The 18,528-nt window shown below is 51.9% G+C and overlaps 4 protein-coding genes across 4 annotated transcripts; 2 read left to right on the top strand and 2 right to left on the bottom strand.

Annotated features, from left to right (window-relative positions):
* Positions 1–2,492: 2,492 nt before the first annotated feature.
* J4E83_007704 (uncharacterized protein) lies at positions 2,493–4,342 on the top strand (the record flags this gene model as incomplete). Its single annotated transcript, XM_049334606.1, has 2 exons — positions 2,493–4,042; positions 4,094–4,342. Coding segments are annotated over 2 exons (1,799 nt in total), but the record flags the coding sequence as incomplete, so codon positions are not given.
* Positions 4,343–7,834: 3,492 nt separating this feature from the next.
* Positions 7,835–12,758, bottom strand: J4E83_007703 (uncharacterized protein; the record flags this gene model as incomplete). Its single annotated transcript, XM_049334605.1, has 2 exons — positions 7,835–12,648; positions 12,698–12,758. 2 exons carry the CDS (start codon positions 12,756–12,758, stop codon positions 7,835–7,837), a joined length of 4,875 nt encoding a protein of 1,624 aa, XP_049186491.1.
* A 540-nt stretch (positions 12,759–13,298) lies between these two features.
* TRM5 (tRNA(m(1)G37)methyltransferase) lies at positions 13,299–14,771 on the top strand (the record flags this gene model as incomplete). Its single annotated transcript, XM_049334604.1, has 2 exons — positions 13,299–13,572; positions 13,627–14,771. The coding sequence occupies 2 exons, from the start codon at positions 13,299–13,301 to the stop codon at positions 14,769–14,771; spliced, it is 1,419 nt and encodes a 472-aa protein (XP_049186490.1).
* A 156-nt stretch (positions 14,772–14,927) lies between these two features.
* Positions 14,928–17,779, bottom strand: J4E83_007701 (uncharacterized protein; the record flags this gene model as incomplete). Its single annotated transcript, XM_049334603.1, has 2 exons — positions 14,928–17,614; positions 17,776–17,779. The coding sequence occupies 2 exons, from the start codon at positions 17,777–17,779 to the stop codon at positions 14,928–14,930; spliced, it is 2,691 nt and encodes an 896-aa protein (XP_049186489.1).
* Positions 17,780–18,528: the final 749 nt, after the last annotated feature.

The following is an 18,528-nucleotide window of genomic DNA, read 5'->3' as shown; positions in this document are numbered from 1 at the left end:
GCTTTATAATTAACTATATTTTACTTAGTATATTCTACTAAGTAAGATATAGTATATTATTCTTATTAATAATATAATAATAGTACTTATTTGCAAAGTATATAGTAGAGAGAGAGTTGTAGAATATTTATTTGTTTTATTTGTACTATACATCTTTTTATACTAAATTAATCCCAAACTGTTCTAGAAACAATTTACTTAGAAATAGCACCTAACTACCTACTAGAACTACTACCCTTAGAGAGAGTAGGTAAACGCTTAGAAGGAAAGTACAAGAAGAACTAGCGAGATTTGCACTCGTTCTCTTTATCCTAGAAGAAGGTATAATCTAAATCTATTAGAAATAATTCTAAATCGTTCTAGAAATAATCTAAATAAAACTTACCTTAAACATAGTCTATGTCTAGGCTATTAATGTTGCACGCCTAGTAGGGGAGCTCATCTTTAGGCTAATTATTATAGTAGTCTCTAACTATATTAGTTATAGCAGTAAAGTTAAGCTGTAAAAGTTAGAAACAATTTAGAAACGTTTAAGAAATAATTCACCTATCCTCCCTCTAAATTATTAACCTAGACAATGTCCTAGAGAGGGTGTTTCTAGTCTTTCTACTCTTTCTTCTCTTCCTTATTATCTAGTGCAGCAGCAGAGTTCTTAAAATTGTTATAGTCTAAATTATTTGCTAATTAATCTAACTTATAGTCCAAATCGTTTAACAAATAATCTAACTTAGACTTGTTATTAGATTCTAGCTAGGCAGGAGCCTACACAGGCGTAGAGTTAGCGGGAGAGGCGGAAGAGTTAGCGGGGGGGTTAGCGATAGCGTTGTAAGTAGCTATAATCTAAATATAGAAACCTAGGTAGAATTAATTAAGAATTAATTAAGAAATAATTTAAATAAACTTACGCATCTTGGCTTAGATCTAGGCGTTAGTAGAATTTCTAACTTACTTAGCAAACACTATTCTTAGCTAGTAAGCTTAGTGTAGATAGTTTCTAAGCGCAGCGCAACTTGTGTATTTCTGCTAGAAGAAATATTAGAAACAATTAAGAAACAATCTAGGAACAATTTATACTCTATAAAGAATTCTGCCTTAGATTCTAATACAGTAGTATAGCTAACCTATACAGATAATAGGTTTACCCTACGCGTTAGTAGGAAAAGGCAGGCACCTAAATAGGTGTTAGTTAAGCTAGAGAAATTGCTTGTAAGCAGGCTAAATTTGTTAGAATTGTTTATAGATTAATCTAGGAATAGTTTATACATTTCTTTAGAGTATACTCTAGATTTAGTAGGCTATTATAGGTAGCGTAGTTTAGTAGAGAGGTTTAGTAGAGTTATATTGTTATTATTTAGGTAGGATTGTTCCTAGAACAATCTGTAATTAATCTGCTAAGGCGCTACCTTAGCGTGCGCATTAACTGCGCACAGATGCCTTAGCATGCCATGTCTCGGCGCGCCCTTAGTCAGATGGCCTGCGTCCTGCCTTTTTGGCACCACGAATCACCGTCCCTCGACAGCTTGAGCCGCATGTTATTTTCTCGTTGCCCAGTCCATGTTCCGCGCTTAGCATGCCCTAGTCAAGTCGGAGGAATCCGGACCGCACCATCGCATGGTGATCCAGATTGGAGACCGCCATGCCCGCCGCCTAGGGGTTCTCTCAAGTCGAAGGGACTCTCCCTGCATTGCGGCGCGAAGCCGACGCCCGCGTCACAGCTATTCGGTCCTGCTGCCCTGAAAGCGATGCGTCAGGTTCGCTCTAGGCCCAAATATGACAGGTAAGATGTCTATGTATGACGGACATGAAGTAAGGAAGGACTCCCCAGTACTGTCAATCTGAGTGGACAACTGCAATATGGCAACTACGTGGATGCAGTGCACGAATACTATCCATCATACACTGAGTTATCCACAGGGTACGCAAGCAGCATAGCCACGATGCAGATCATGGAAGGCGATAAGCATTCGTCTTGAATGTACTAAGCGACGGAAGCTAGCTCAACATCTTGGCGCATCGTGCACCGCCAAGGTGGAGTTACCATTCCTGGAACTAGATGAAGCGAAGAGGACCTCAGGTCGTTATCTAAGAGTACGTGCGCTGGCCGCTGCTCGGAGCTTATTCGACGCTTTGATGTGGATACCAGGAGGATGTACGCAACACTTCGTCCTCGCCAAGCACTCTGAGATCCCACCATGACTCCGTGGAGCCTCATTGACTAGCTGCCAGAGGTATTTGCGCTAGATTGGCACGCAGTTCGAAACAGGACCGATACTAGAGAGGCTGACCCATGCTGATCCCGCTCGGCGCGTGTTAATACACTGGTCTATTCCCGAGCATCGCCTCTCGGGTTTCTATCAAATTGCCCCGTGCAGGTCAATACTTGTCCCTATTGCGCGTTTTGTGGTCATAGTTTCTTTGGTTTCTTTCCTTTATTTGCCGTCTCTTCCGTCTTTTAGTCTCTACGGTGCAGGACACCTATTCTATCATTTCAGCAATGGATACTCGCTACCAACCAGAAGGCCTGTCCTTTGGACCAAAAGACACCTTCAGCCCTAATTTCGAGAACAACGGTCAATTCCCTCTCCCACCAAACCAGCAGCAACCTCAATATGCACCTCCACCTCAGCCTCACCATATGAGCCAGCAGTACGGCGGTCTACCTTCCGGACCTCGTATGCAAACTCCTCAGCAGCAAGGACAGTATGGTCTACCTTCTGGACCCCGTCAACATTCTCCTCAATCAAGTCGAGATGTGAACAACTACTCCCGCCTGTCCAACCCTCAACAGCAACAACAAACACCCGAGCAACAACAGCTACAGCCAAATCAGTACCAGCCGCAACCTCAGGTCGCACAACAGAACCAGTTCTCCTTTGAGTCCGGCGAGACTACTCGCACCAACACATGGGCAGCCAACTCACCAGCAGCAACACCTGCGCCTATGTACGCATCTAATGGAGGAGGCTACTTTCCCGGTCCGGTTGATGCTAATGGATACCGCATCGACACGAAGGAGAGGCAGCCAGAGCCAGAGAACCCTTTCAGGGACCAACCTCCTCAGTCGCCACCCCAGATGGACGATATCGATCTCGAGAAGCACAAGCATGCCGATGGCCACTCGGAATGGGACAAGCACACCAAGATCCCTGGCAGGAAGGATCCCAACCAGCCATACCTCACTTTCGGACAACGGCTCAAGCACTACACATGGGCGAACTACACCCTGACGATGGCTACTGGTGGTCTCGGCACGCTTATCGCCATCCAGCCCCATTCTTTCCCCGGTCTCATCACCATCGGCGCCGTTTTCTACATTCTCAACCTCATGCTGTTCACTGCCGTCACAATGACAATGGTCCTCCGCTTCACCAAGTACGCTGGATCCTTCAAGGAATCTATCAAACACGAACGTGAAGGACTCTTCCTCGGACCCTTCTTCCTGTCGATCGCTACAATCATTACCGGAACGCAGAAATATGTCATAGAAGCGTACGAAGAGGATCACCCGAATCGGGCGTGGGCAATCACTACCATGGCAGTCGCTTTCTGGGCATACACCTTCATCACTTTCTGCTTGGCTTCCTTCCAGTACTCGTTCCTGTTCTGCAGTCACACCTACAAGCTTACCAGCTTCATGCCCTCGTGGCTGCTCCCCATCTTCCCTATCATGCTTGCGGGTACAATCGCCTCGGTCATTGCCAAATCACAGCCCGTATCGTCCAGAATGCCTATCCTGGTTGCCGGACTTGGATGTCAGGGTCTTGGATTCACGGTTGCTATTCTCATGTATGCGCACTATATTGGTCGTCTGATGCAAGTCGGATACCCCGATCGTGAGCATCGAGGAGCCATGTTTATCGCTGTCGGACCGCCTTCTTTCACCTGTTTGGCCCTGATCGGTATGGCCAACGCTCTTCCTGACGACTTTGACTTGCAAGGTGACGGCCTTGTCGACGCGAAGCTACTCCGGACTCTGGCTCTCATTGTCGCACTCTTCCTTTGGGTATTGGCTATGTGGTTCTTCATGATCACCCTCGTCGCCGTAAGTTCGCCACAGTGTCTCGTTCTATAACACTACTAACATCGGTTCCAGGTCATCAACTCGTGGGCTGTCTACTTCCATCTCGGATGGTGGGCCATGGTCTTCCCCAACACCGGATTCGTCATCGCCACCATCTCGATCGGCAACGCGCTGAAAGACGAAACGGTGCTCTTCGTGGGGAACGGCCTTACCATCGCCATCATCACGATGTGGTGCTTCGTCCTATTCAAACACGTACAGGCGATCTATGTCGCCGACATCATCTACCCCGGCATGGACGAAGACATTGCAGACCACTAAACGCCAAACCCAGTAATCTCAGCACCGTCGCTCCCCGCCGTGCGATCTCTGCTTTCAACTTCCTTCCCAACGGCGTTTCTCTTCGGTTTACGTTTCTCTCACTCGTTGTACCACCACGTATACGCCTGTCGTGAGTCTATCAAAAGCACCACGCTCCTTTTATACCCCCATGTTTCCGCCATCGCTTCTCCGTACCTTCTCCGAAGCCGCCAGCAGGTCTACAGGCTTCCCTCGTTTAGACACCACACTCTCCATCTCCATTCCAGCATTAGACTTAGGGCGCGCCAACAGACACTTGTAATGCACACACACACCATCACTCTTTGTATTCCCCGAGTTTTATCCATTTTACTCTCTCCATCGGCTTTTGCATAGCGTCGGCGTCATAAAAAATCGGGAAGGGGCAACAGATACCACGGGCAATCTTTTCTTATACATACTTCATTTCTCTCGACACGAAGTTTTGCGCTGCACTGCACTTTGATGGGGGCTGGAGGACGGGAGATATTGAAGGTAGTCAAGACACCCGTTCCGATAGTTGTAGATAGCTTCCACAAACAATGTTCGAATGCATGCGCGCGTTTGTTGCTCTTTCCCACCATATTATCGTGTTTTCGTCTTCGCTTTTCAAGGTTTCTTCCGTTTCCCGATGGCTTCGCAAGCTTCACGATAGCCAGATTACGATCGGCCAGATATCCATCTACGTAACTTCCCGTCCTTAGGCACCTAACTAACCATCACTCCGCTCACCATCATCAAAGCAACGCATCGGCATCCCATTCTTAGCAACACTCCAGACCAAACAATTCCCCTACCTACCTAGGTACCACACAGCAAATGCCACAGTAAATGAAACACCCCAACAGTCTCAGATCCTAGTGGCCGCGCCAGCCCTTCGCATCTCATTCAGCAAAAAAGCTTGGCCCGCTTGGCGGAATTTCACATGCCTCTGCACTGTAACACCACGATTCAAATTGCCGCATATGGCCCGTGCGTTTTCGCGCTGCGCTCTGAGATAAGCGCTTTTGTTTGATGCGTGCGCGGGAGCCAAGACGGGCTTGGGGGGGCGCGTGGGATTTCATGTATGTGCATAGGACTTGGTAGTTTGGGGGAGGGGGGGGGGGATTTAGGATGCAGGTCGTGGGATTTGCAATTGAACCTTGGGAAAGCTTGGGGTGGATGTGGGTGGGTGTGATTGGCGTTTGTGACATGGGGAGGATGGGGAGCCACGAAAATACATCGGAAGGGAATGGGACTGACTGAGACTGTGTGTGTGATGAAAGAGGAACATTCGTGCAAGGGCTTTGTCGCTGGGCTGGGGCTGTGAGCGTGATTGATGCGTTGGTCTACGTATCCTCCCTCCCCGGATAGCGAGTGATGCGGACTTGGCGAGTAGATACCGCGCGTGGAGACGGGATGATGATGGGGTGGAGACTGAGTACGTTCTCTGACAGTGTAGTGGAGAGGGAAAGATGGAGTGTTGGGGAGCATTGGATGGGGAAGGTGGAGATGTAGATCATTGAATGCGTGTTGTATGGTACGAGTGGAACTGGCCAGCGCTTCAAGCACGTTTGACGCGTAATGTTGTAGCGGGGAGGTGGAGAGTTGGCCGTTATGACGTTGTGGCGGTCATGACTGAAATGTATGATTTCTACTATAGCGTGCTCTTGGGCGCTTCTTTGTCCTTCATCGAGCGAACTAGTCGGAGTGCTTCGTCAAGTCCCCGTTTCGTGTTCTCGAAGTACACATGTGAGAAGGAGCTGCTGGCTTGCCCGCTGATGGTTCGCGCCTGGATACCGTGGCTGATCACACTTCCCTGGTATCTGTGTTAGCTTGTGCTGTTTTCTGTATCCATCTAGTTCTCCGCCACGCGACAACCAAAACAAGATGAAGATGAGAAACTCACTCTCATCAAATGAAATACCCTCGCAACGTCCCATCGATCCCGCCTCGGATCCCACCCCGCCTTCTTTTCATAAACCCCCAATAACTCCTGCATACTCGGCAACCCATTCTGCGCTTGATTCTCCTCATCATAAACATCACCCCCCTGATCATCCCTCACCGTCTGCACCATCGGCCCCCCAGGAATCCCCACCTTACTAGCCCGATTCCAATACGGACCCGTCACATACACAACATCCATAAGCGGGTGTCCCAGCGTACTCAACTCCCAATCCAAGATAGCAACCACCCGGGGCTCAGTAGGATGCAAAATGATGTTATCAAACTTGTAGTCGCCGTGGATGATGCAGGTGCGCTCCTGGGGTAGGTGACTTCGTATGTAGGATACGATTTCGTCGAAATGCGGGTGCGCGCGGCCGAGTTGCTGGTCTGTGTTTATGTCGCGGACTTGGGCTTGTTGGGCTTCGATAAGGGAGAAGGTGTTGCAGTGGCGGGCGTAGAAGTTGGTTTTCTTGCCGAAGGAGGTGAGGCCGATGGCGTCGGGGTTGATGGAGTGCAGCCACGCTAGGGTTGAGATGACGGATTTCCATGCTGCGCGACGGTCGGAGAGGGGCAGAGTAGAGAGATTAGGATCGGTGATTATACGGCCTTGGATGTACTCCATGACCTGATGGAGAAGTAGGTACGTCAGATCAGAAGCGTTTATCGGGAGGGGTGGCTGGGACGTACATAGAACGCTGTTCCGATGATCGATGCATCCATACATAGACAGTATACTCTTGGAACGGGGAAACCCTCAACAGACCCCAGTGCTTTCAACACTTTGTACTCTCGATCGACTTGGTGTGCTACAGGCGAGATGATAGTGCCGCTGGGTTTCTTCCGGAGGATGTAGCGCGTGCCAGCGGCATCATCGACATAGTAAGTCGGATTGCTTTGTCCGTACCCGATCTTTGTCGATAGTACGGGCGTCTTCAGATTGGGTATCTCTTGCTGCAGGTACGAACCAAGCTTTTGGTCGTCCAGATCATGTTGTGTCTTCTCTTTCTGTGTGTTGACCATCGTGGGGTGTGCTTTGCCTGATTACTTCGATTTTAGCTATCGCGTCATAGACAAGTAGATACGTAAAATTCATGGTGCCACTGAAGGTTGACATTGGCGTCGTGGTCGTGTGCGAGTAAGCTGCGTCGATCGACAAGTTAGCCTCGGGCAATCGCGTGTGAGGGGTTCTGGAAACAGGCTAGTGCTTGCGGGGTGAGCTGCGCGCAGTACAGCAAGATGTAACCACTACGAAGAATAAGATCATCGTACCCAGAACGAAGCTGTAGTCTAGCAATGAAGCTGAATTGACCGAATCTCTACGCTAAATTATCGCGCAAAAGGAGTATCAACTATACTCTGGGTATCCCAAGAAAAGCTATACAAAAGCCCGACTATAACGCCAAAGCCTGACGGGGACAGCAACAACAACACCTCGACCGACCGTCTTTCCACTGTTCTACAACTTCGATACAAGAATTAAAACCCATCCACATGGCGCCGAATGTTTAGATGTAACTTTTCCAGCCAAATACTCATTACGCGTCCTCACGTCGACGCCTCGCTTCCTTCGCTGCTGAAGTAACTTTGATCTAATCGCAATATCCATTCGATCTTCTCCCTCTCGCTTCGCGCTCGGAAGATGTACGTGTTGCTTCTCGCGAAGACAGCAAAGACAACGTCCTTGTGCGCGCTGGCATTTCCTTGTCCGTTGCTTTGCTGTCCACCTCCAAGTAGTTTCGCGATTTGCGGCGAATGGTCGATACGCGCTGTGCTGACATTGATGGCGTTGATCTCGTCGCCGTCTGATGAGTAGATGTGGAGATATGGCTTTCGTAGTTCGACGTATCGCCGTATCCAGCGCGTGTTTGTCGGATCTGGGGTGAGGAGGTAGGACGCTTTCATTAAGTTAGGGTTCTTGCTGATGAAGCGGACGGTAGCTGTCAAGCTGGGGGTTGGGTTTGGCGATGGAGAAGGAGAGCGTGCCGCAAAGGCCGCGCCGTTGGTGGGAGGCTCAAGATTGGTGGGGTTGAGGATGATTTCTGCAGGCGCTTTCTTGGTCTTCCAGAGCGAGACCATGCGTTGAAGGAGTGCTATCTGAGCCTCTTCCAAGGGCTTATCCTTTGAGGACGCAAGTGCAGAAGCAGGTATGCTCAATGCCTTGGACGACAAAACAGAACGCGCTGTTTCTATCTCTGCGATTCGAGCGCGGCGCTTTTCTATGTGGATGAAGTCGCGTACCAGCGAAACACCGCGCGGCGTCCAGCCTGCAAGCTGCTCTTCACCCTTTACGTAGTCGTCTTTCGTGTTCATTCGCCAAAGATCTGTCGCACGCTTGACGGAAGTGGGGCGAATGGCAACGTTGAAGATTCCTACTGTCGAGTGAACGACCTTCACCGTATTCCAGATGTTCGCTAACGAGAAGAGAGAGGTCTGGCGCATGTAAGAACGGCCCCGGATTTGTACGAAGAGGTCGAAGGAGAACGACATCGGTTCGATAAGCTTGGAAGATGTGACGTCGAACAGCAGCGTGACTTTCACGCGGAAGTTATCCTTTGTCGCCCGATCGAGAATTTGAGACGCGTGAGCGGTACTGTCCCATCGTCCTACAAATTTGACATTTGTGGTGCCATCGGCGTTCTTCCTGATGACAGGTGGGGATGTCAGATCGACAGGCACTTCTTTGACGGGTGAGCCGTAGTTAGGACTATTACCAGCTGCATCGACCAATCGGATGTGACCCATGCGCAGCGACTTGACATCCTCCCACTGTATTGTGTCTCCAGAAGTATGGGTGAGGTTGACAACGATGCGGCGCGCTAGACCCTGGTGAAGTTGGTATACCCCAGCGTCCATGACGTTGCTCTGCGTTACCTCGACGGGTTGGTATGTCCCATCGTCAGTAATCTCTTGAATCTGAATGCGTGAGAAGATGTCATGTGTATCCTCTGTGTAGAACTCCGACTCCGGTAACCGAGCGTGACGGCGCTTCTGCTTAGGCTTTTCCGCAGAGTCGCGCATGTCATCCCAGCTCAGCAGTTTATCGAGATGAATGTCCGTAACCTTGGCGAAGATGGAGATTCGAAGGAAGGTGTCGCGCGGGCTCGGGTAGGGAAGACTCATGCTGTGCACACTCTCAAAGCGGATAGGGCCTTCGTTGAAATCGGTAATCCAGGTCGTGGTCGTGGCTCCACTCTCGTCCGAGATACCAGGTACAAAGAGCACAGCGTGAACTTGGGTGCCCTCTCGTTCTGGAAACCCAACAAGCTCATGCATACCGACATTGAACTTGAGCGTAGTCGAAGGTGCTTCTGCAGACGAAGGTTCTAATGATAGTCGAATGATACCAATGGGATTCGCCGTGTAAGGAGAGATGACATCTAGGCTGAAGTCTCGCACTCTTGATTCGAACACAGCAGCAAGCGGAACGTCCACATCGCCAATACGCGAGAACTCGGGCATGCAAGGTTCTGAGAACGGTGACTCCGGGTTGAAATGCTGGAAGTATTCTGGTCGGTTCATATACTGATGCATTTGATGCATCCGTCGTACGCGATCGCGTAGCTTCTGTAATGACCATAGGTGCACCACTTCGTTCTTGAAGTCGATGACACGAACACCAACGCAGGGCTTGGACTGGCTGTCGAGGTATTCGTCGTCTTCTCCCGGAATGCCCATGTTCACCAAGTCGTAAGATGACGGGACAGTATGCCCGATATCGACGATGCAGAATTGAAAGACGACGCGCTTGTCCATCTGTTGACTCATAACTTGAGCCTCCTTCAGAACAGCGGCGTTCTGCAAAAGCGTCTCCGCCATGGTGACATACTTCCTTCGCCGCCACTGTTTGAAAACAGTCCTGATCAACTCCAGTTGCTGCTCATTTTGCTCGTTGTGTGCATCCTTTGCTTCGGCTTCGGCTTCAGCTTCGGCTTCTGGAGTTCCGCTGCTTTCAGGTACCCACTCGTGGCCAAGCTCTTTCATTTGACGTGCAAAAGCCTCCTTCTGCTGTTGTAGCTGCTTCTGCATTTCTTCCTTCGCAGCTCGCAGCTCTTCCAGCTCAACTTTTGCTTCTGCGTCAGCTTTCAGCTTTGCACTGTAGTCCTCTTTCCGCTTGTCCATCTTCTCTTCCATGTCTTCTCGTATCTCCTCCATCTTTTCGCTGCCGTCTTGCCGAGGCGTAGATGGCATCGTTAACATGGTATCGAGCGAGAAGTTGTCTAGCGTCCCACCAGAAGCGTACTTTTCTCGTACAGGATATGAGGACATCGACTCTGTATCCTCGTCGCTGAAGATGCGACTCTCGGGACGTGCTTTGCGGGTCTCGCGCAACCTGCTGAGATCTTCGAAGAGTGCCTCAAAGTCTTCGTCTGGAAGGTTTTCGATGCGTTTGTCTGGCCCCAGCCACGCCGTAAGGGCTTCTCTGCGTGCGTAGGAGAACTCTGACTCACGGCCGCGTTGCCAGAATGCAGGCGATCCTGCCCTCGGACTATCAGGGTCGAAGTCAGAGTTCGCGATACTGATGGCGCTGTATGATCTGTCGTGACCAGGTCTTGGTGCAGGTGAGGGAGAGTTGAGCTGGCTGGCGGTGACCGTCTGTCGAAGTAGGCTTGTGCCTACTTCAGCACGCTCAGCTCTTGCCTCTTGCGGGTTGTTGAAGCGGAAAATGTGGAAGTCGCCAAGGATGATGCGGTGGCCGCTCTTGAGCAACCTTGGCTTGTCGATGCGTACACCATTGACCATGACACTAGCGGTTTCCTGGGGTATCACCGTCACCTTGCCGTCCACGTTTTCGAAGTGACAGTGTTCGGCAAGAATCTGCGAGCCATTCAGACGTATTTGTGCGGTTTGGCCTTCAACATCAGAATTGCCAACGGTCGTCGTGCCCGGTTTTAGGTTGTAGACGAGACATTCAGTCAAGAGTGGATCATCACTCAAATTGACCAAATGAGGCATGTTCTTTGGTGTTGACAGACCAACGAAACCCTTTTCGATGCTGATACCAAGTTCTTCCAGCGCGGCTTCTCGTTCCTTGTGGATCTCTTCCGTCTTCTGCAGCTTCTCTTCCCAAGTTTGGTTCAACTCGGTATAGAGTTTCTCTGATTGATCAAGCTGCTCTGCAATCTCGGCCTTGGATACCTTCTTGATCGAACCGTCTGCTTGTGTGATGGAAACGATCTGCTTCTCCAATGGTGTGTCGGGTGCGTACTGTTCTTCTATGATGCCATTCGCTCCGGCAACTCCACCGCCTCCTCCACCCAGCTGAGTCCGCAGTTTTGACAGTTCTTCCTTGAGCTCTCGGATCATGCGCGCGTTCGGGTCTTCGTTTACGACAGCGTGGTTCTTGATGCGTTTTGCGGAGTCGGCGTAGCGGAGGGTCGAGAGGGTCTCCTCGAAGTTGATGTCGGCGGGAGAGATGGCAGCAATCATGGCTGTCATACTGTTTCCACCCAAGGAGTCTTTCAAGAGCCATGTCAAGATGGAGTCTCGGTATGGCACTTGGGTACCCTTCTTCTTGCCTCCCGACGACTGGTCTGCAAGCGCTGCAATGACGCGACCCAGTGTAGACAGAGACCTGTTAATCTCGGCACCCTCCTTCAATCTTGCGCCAGTCGCACCCGTCGACTGAGCTCGTTCTGATCCGGCCAAATCGACCAAACTGATCTTGGCGACCCTCTCTCCGCTCATGCTCGTCTCGACATCGTGGCGCTTCTGGGTAAGGGTAAGGGTGAAGACGGCGTGCGATCGCGAGGACGTCTCGTTCATGTTGGTGGCCGCTACGGTACGGGCCTTGTTTCCCTCGTCCATGAGGTTCTCAATTTCGGGGAAGGACTGGACGACCAATTTGGCGAGATCTTCGACATAGGGACCGGTGGATGGATGCTCGCGGACTCGCAGGTTTCCTTTATTCGACGGGTTCAGCAGGTCGCGTACGCGCTCGTTGTAGATTTCCAGATAGGACACTTCGACGGTGCAGGACGAGTTCTTGTCGGCTTGTAACCCCTTGATCCTCTCGAACATGTCCTGGCAAATCTTGGGGATGATGCCGTACTCAGCGCCATAGCCCATCATAGAGTACGACTTTCCCGAACCCGTCTGGCCGTAGGCGAAGATACAGTTGTTGTAGCCCTGGAAGGCATTGTCGAGCAGCGGCTTGCCAAGATCCTCGTGGAGGTTGTCCTGGCCGGCATAGTTGGGAGCGTCGCGGTCGAAAGACCAGTACGACCTGTCGAAGGCGAATGTCTTGGTGCCCTCGGAGGCGGCTTTGGCGGCTTTCCCCTTGATATCGGCATGCTGGGGAGGGGAGAGGATGGTCTGGTCGCCCTTCATCTGCACGATACACTGTGCATTGCGCGCCTTCTCTGCGCGTTGTTAGTTGCAGCGCCTTAGTAACGCAAGGGGGCTGCCTACCTCGGCCGTTGAAGGGCCTGCATCGCACCACGACCTTGATGTTTCCTCCGCCAGACGCCATGGTGGGCGTGGTGACTTTGTTCGTGCTCGGAATCCGGGGTATGCGGACAAAGGAGATGGCAACGGGCCGCTCGGTCTATGCAGCGGTCAGAGGCGGGATCCGGGAGACTTCATGGGCGGCGACGACGGTGGACGGGCGAGGGCGAGGGCGCGGTCGCGGTCATCCACGGCTCAGGAGGCGGTGCTATGGCGAAGTTGTTTTGTTGATTGACCACGCCGGTGCAAGATTAGGTACGCGATCCTGGTGTCCCGACCCCTGCAGCCGACCACGAAGCTTGGACTGGCCTGTCGTCACCTGTGCAGCGGACCCTGACGCCGTTCAGCACACTGACACTGCGCGTAGTCGAGACGGATACAAGTTGATTACCACAGACTATGTCTTTCACGTCTCGAGGGTCGCGCCCAAAGCGCCCGCGGTCGGTACCTGACATGTGCCATGCTGGGGTCATCCTAACGGTGCCTGCGTCATCCCTCACCAAAAAATAATTCCCCAGCCGCGACACACCCACGCGACACCCATTCTCCACGCGCCCACGATTCAATGTCGGCCACAGAAGCGACGACCGACATGTTCGCGCCCCCCGTGAACCGCGCCATGAAGGTGCTGGACCGCAGCTTCTTCCAAAAGACCATCCCCACCTCGGCCGCCCGCATCTTCAACCCCAAGGACATATCGCGCTGCCGCAAGGAACTCACCGCCAGCAAGGACACGCTGCCCAGCAATCGCATAGATCCGATAAGAGTCGACCCCGATTCAGAACAAGCGTCGAAAGGCAGCAAATGCCTGCTCCTGCGACCAGAAGTCGTCCACTCCGGTGAGTCACCCCACGGCGGTAGTACATGGGAGTACTGAGTCTGAAACCAGGCAGATCGGACGACCTGGTCCCCTAAGCTGCGCGATCTCGAGCAAGACGGCACACTGGGCGTCATTCCCTACCAGCTGCAGCTCAACTACGACTACTTCACCTACTCCGAGATCACGAGCGCAACCATCCCCCCGCCCGAGTCCGTTCACGACGATGAGATACCCCAGGGCTTCGCTCTCGCCGGCCACGTTGCCCACCTGAACCTCCGCGAACGGTACTGGCCCTACAAGCACCTCATCGCAACCGTTCTCGCAGACAAAAACCCCATGGTCAAGACGGTCATCAACAAGCTCGACAATGTAGGCACCGAGAACGCATTCCGCACCTTCCAGTACGAAGTCCTCCACGGCCCAGACGACATGAACGTTGAGCTGCGCGAGCAAGGCTGCACCTTCAAATTCGACTTTGCCAAAGTATACTGGAACACGCGTCTACACACGGAGCACGAGCGGCTCTGCAACATTTTCCGCGAAGGCGAAGCCATATGCGATGTCATGGCCGGAGTAGGACCCTTTGCCGTACCCGCAGGCAAGAAGAAGTGCTTCGTCTGGGCCAACGACCTCAACCCCGAATCCTACAACTCGCTCGTGGGAAACATCAAGATCAACAAAGTAGGCGACTTTGTCCGTTCCTTCAACACCGACGGCGGGGCCTTTATCCGTCAAGCCTCCGCGAATCTATTGACAACCGACGAGCATTCGGTATCCATCTACCCCAAAACCAAATCCTCGCGCAGCAAACCGGAAGAGAACAAACAGCCTGAACCCCTCAAGACGCTCGTCCAACCACGATTCTTTTCGCACTACGTCATGAACCTCCCCGCCTCCGCCATTACATTTCTCCCATCCTTCATCGGCCTCTACGCCAATGTCCCCGGATACCCAGCCTCTGAAATCAAGAAACTCCTCGCGCCACACACGTCGCAGAAGCTTCCCATGATCCATGTGCATTGCTTCTCGACCAAGAGCGATGATAACGTCGAGGAGATCAAGGGCATTTGCGAGGAAGTTAGTAGGCAGTTGGGTACAGTCATCACACCCGATATGGAGGATGTGAACGTGTACGATGTGAGAGATGTGGCGCCGAAGAAGAGGATGTTCTGTGCTAGTTTTAGGTTGCCTGAGGAGGTTGCTTTCAGGGAGGTATGAGGATACACTGTAGATGTAAAAGGGGCAAGATAGCATGTTGTTGGGCACACGCTTCACATGAGCTAATACCCACTGAGTGAGCTATGTTCCAACATGGCAAAGCTATAGCTGAGGCCGATTGATATCCGTCCATCACGTCGCTCTCTGCCACATACTCTATAAATCCATCAACATCTCATCCTCGATATCGTCGTCAAACTCACCCTTAATTCCACTCACATCTGCCTCTCCTGCTGTCCCCATACTCTGCCTCTCATCCCCTCCCGTCAGATCAACAAACTCCTCCATATCGAAATCGAACTCGCAGTCATCGTGCACCTTCTTCTCTTCCTCGACGACAGGCTGCTGAACCACGACGCCAGAAGCATCACCGAGATCCATCGAGACATCATGTTCGATTCTCTCGCCTGCAGCACGCTGTACGCCTTCACTCAAAACCTCCTCCCTCTGCATGACATCATCCGCCTCTTTCCGCGCATCAAGCGCCCGCTGAATCCCCTCATGCATCTCACACCGCGCATCTGGTCCATCGATCCTGTCATACCGCTGACACAAGAGTGCATCCAACGTAATCACCCACTCCATGATCTTCTTTTCACGCACCGGCTCGCCGAACACGTCATATGCGCTTCCCGGTGCGTAACCCCACTCTGGGCTGTTGCGCTGCATGTCGAGTTTACGCGAGCTTTGAACGATGGTGTCGATGCTGGCTGGAAGATGGAATACCAGGTCTTGGATCTGGAAACCAGAGGGTGTGCGCTCCAAGGGGAGTTTGGAGGACTTGGTACGCTCGAGAGCGTCTGTTGTGCGGCGTCTGGGTCGATGCGGTTTCTTTGATGTTTCGTGGGGTGGTGCGATGCGAGGCTCCTGCCTTTGAGGTGCTTTTTGGGGGCGGGACGGGGAGCTGGAGTGTTGCTGTTCTTGCGTTTGGAAGTATGCTTCCATCTCTTTGGCGCTTTGGTCGGGACGGTGCGTCGCTGGAGGCTTTGAGATTCGGGTAGGTATCTGAGGGCTAAAGCGATGGTCTTCGTGTTCAGCAAACGTTTGGGGCCGATCAGCCACCGCTCGCGGATCAGTATCCATCTGAACATCATTATAGAATAGTGAAGATTCTCTGGCGCGCTTTGAGCGGGACTGTGGTTCCGCTGAGGAAGCTCGAGAAACACCATCAACCAGCGGATTAGCTATGTCCTTGTCTCTGCCGCGTCCAAAGAAGGTACGGATATCAGTATTGTCGTTTGAATGAGGTTGTATTGCCACTGGCCGGTCCGCTGGGTTCAACACGGGTCTGCTCGGAGAAGATGAGGCGTTGTTTGGGAATGGCGCTCCTCCAATCTTCTTGGCCTGCTTCTGTCGACGAGCTGGTTCGAGAGCTTGTGTGCCAAGTACATATTCTCCAAGCCCCATACCATTTGACCTTTGCTTTGGTGGTGCAAATGGTGTATTTGCATAGGCCGGTTGAGTACGGCGGTTGCGAGGAGCCGACATCATTGGAGAAGTCAATCGCTGTGAGCCTTTTCCGCTGTGATTGTAGTCCGTGAGTCCTGGCTTGATGGAATTAATGTCAGATCGTGCGAAATGGCTTGATATGCCGGTCTGTGGCAGTGGCCCGATACGCTCGTGACGACCTCGATCGTCCGTGCCCCGCTCTTGCGTCCTATCGTCGAGAGCACCAGCTTCTGAACTGGGGTGCGACATATGATGGATACTGCGCTCCAGTTCGGCATCCAGAGGAGATCTCATGTTCGTCTTTGACAACGTCTGAGGTGTTAAGGGCGCCGCTGACAATGGACGGCGTGGAGTAACAGCAGGACTGGGAGAGGGAGCATGCGCGTCGCTCCCTCTCTGGCTTTTGGCCGGGCTCAGCAGTTGTTCGTTACTCGCAGCTTGTTTGGGCTTGATCGTAGTGTTCATTCGAGCAATGGTCCATGGATTAGACACTTCCACTGCGCGTAGACCCTTCTCATCTTCTTCTTCGACCACAGGCGCTGGGTTTTCTTGCAGAAACTCAAGGTCATCCTCATCAATACCATACATGCTTGACCTCCAGCGTGGCAGCGCCTGAGCTGGATCAGTCGTGGGTTGCTCATTCCAATCTGTAGGCTCATCCTCATGTATCGTAATGGAACTTTTGATGTGACGCGGTAGCTCCTCAGATTGGGCCTCGTACCGCCGTTGTGCAGACGTCGGCATCTCAGCATCCTGAATATCTGGAATATCCTGGACAGCCTCAGGATAATAAGCTTTTAGCAGCTTATCCACAACCGCGACGACCACTTCGCTGTTATCGAACATGACGTCGTCTTTGGCTGGCTCGATGTTAGGGTCGTAACTGTCAGGCGGGCAAATGATGTTCATGCAGAAGAACGGATCCTTGACGCCAGCCAGCGAAGGCGCTGATTTTCGGAGTCGTTCTTTGTAAGTTGTAATGATCCGCTTGATAGTGCCACGACTGCTCGACACAGGCCTTGCATCGATCGAGACAAACGCTCCTTGATGGGCTATCTTCGGTCCGCTTGCACCTGGCTTGGGCAGGAAAGCATGAACCTCGAAGCCGTTGGCCTCCAGTGCAGTCCAATCACACTGTAGAGCGCAATCCTTACCGATGACTTTCAGGACTGCATCTTCAATGTTGGCGTCGGCTTTCGGCGCATAGACAAAGTCACTATTACTGTTCTTCGCTCTCAGTACGCGAAGCCTGAAGCGTATAGTAGGCCTGGCCAGTGCATAGGCTTGCATCAACCGCCGGATCTTCGCAAGCGCCTTCGCTGAATTTTTCATCGCGGTCTCCTTTCGGACGGGTATGAAGTCAAAGAACTTGGTAACCTTAACCGTCGTGCCAACTGGATGGGAGTCGTGTTCAGTGCTGCATACATTAGTCTGTGATAGCTATCCGTGAGATTACCATTGATGTCTTACGAAGCCAGCTCGCCGTTCCGATCATACTTCAGCTTGACAGCGACTGGCTCTCCTTCTACTCGAGTAGTGACAGAGAGCGAGCCACTCATGTCGGCCATGCTTGATAGTGCCTCACCACGAAAGCCCAGCCATTTCCCTCCGACTTCTCTCAAGTCATGATAGTCTCTAATCTTGCTGGTGCAGTAGCGGCGACATACAAGAGGGCGATCTTCATCTGGTATACCATGGCCATCGTCTTTGACTTGGATAGAGTCGACCGTGTTAGCAGTGATATCCACAAATATACTCTTCGCTCGCGCATCTAGAGCATTGTCTATGAGCTCCTTGACGACGGAACTGGGATCCACGAGGACCTGTCCGGAACCGATCTGTCGCGTTGTCGTTGGTGGGAGAGCCGCGATGCTGGGCACCGCAACAATGTCGAGGCCTTCCGCCATGCTGGTAGGAGCGAGAATGAACTCGCGGAGGTCCCATCGGTGGCAGAAGGTTGAACCCGAGTGAGACTCATGGTTTGGTAGTCGGTGCCTTCATCGTGCCTACCTCTTCCATCAAAGTCGCGTCCGACGTGGAAAGAGCCCGACGCGACGCGACAAGTGGTTGACGTGCGCACCCATCGCTTTCACATCGGCGCATATTCTTGTAAGGATTGCTGCGTAAATCGCGTGTTTATACGCGATATCCATGTGTTGATAGAGATGAGTTTAGCGTGCGTCATCGCGTGCTCTCGAACTGGCTCTCAAAGTATCCAATCACAGCGTAGATAGCCTTGGGATGCGGGAAGACTTCCAGAGCTCTTAAGAGGGCCCGTTGCCGCGATTACTGTCGCTTCACGTATCTG

The sequence above is a fragment of the Alternaria metachromatica genome, assembly GCF_023757995.1.
Source record: "Alternaria metachromatica strain BMP 0045 chromosome Unknown scaffold_19, whole genome shotgun sequence".
In the NCBI taxonomy this organism is placed as follows: domain Eukaryota; kingdom Fungi; phylum Ascomycota; class Dothideomycetes; order Pleosporales; family Pleosporaceae; genus Alternaria; species Alternaria metachromatica.
Note: the sequence above shows the minus strand (reverse complement) of the source record. Positions and strands in the feature narration are given on the sequence as shown.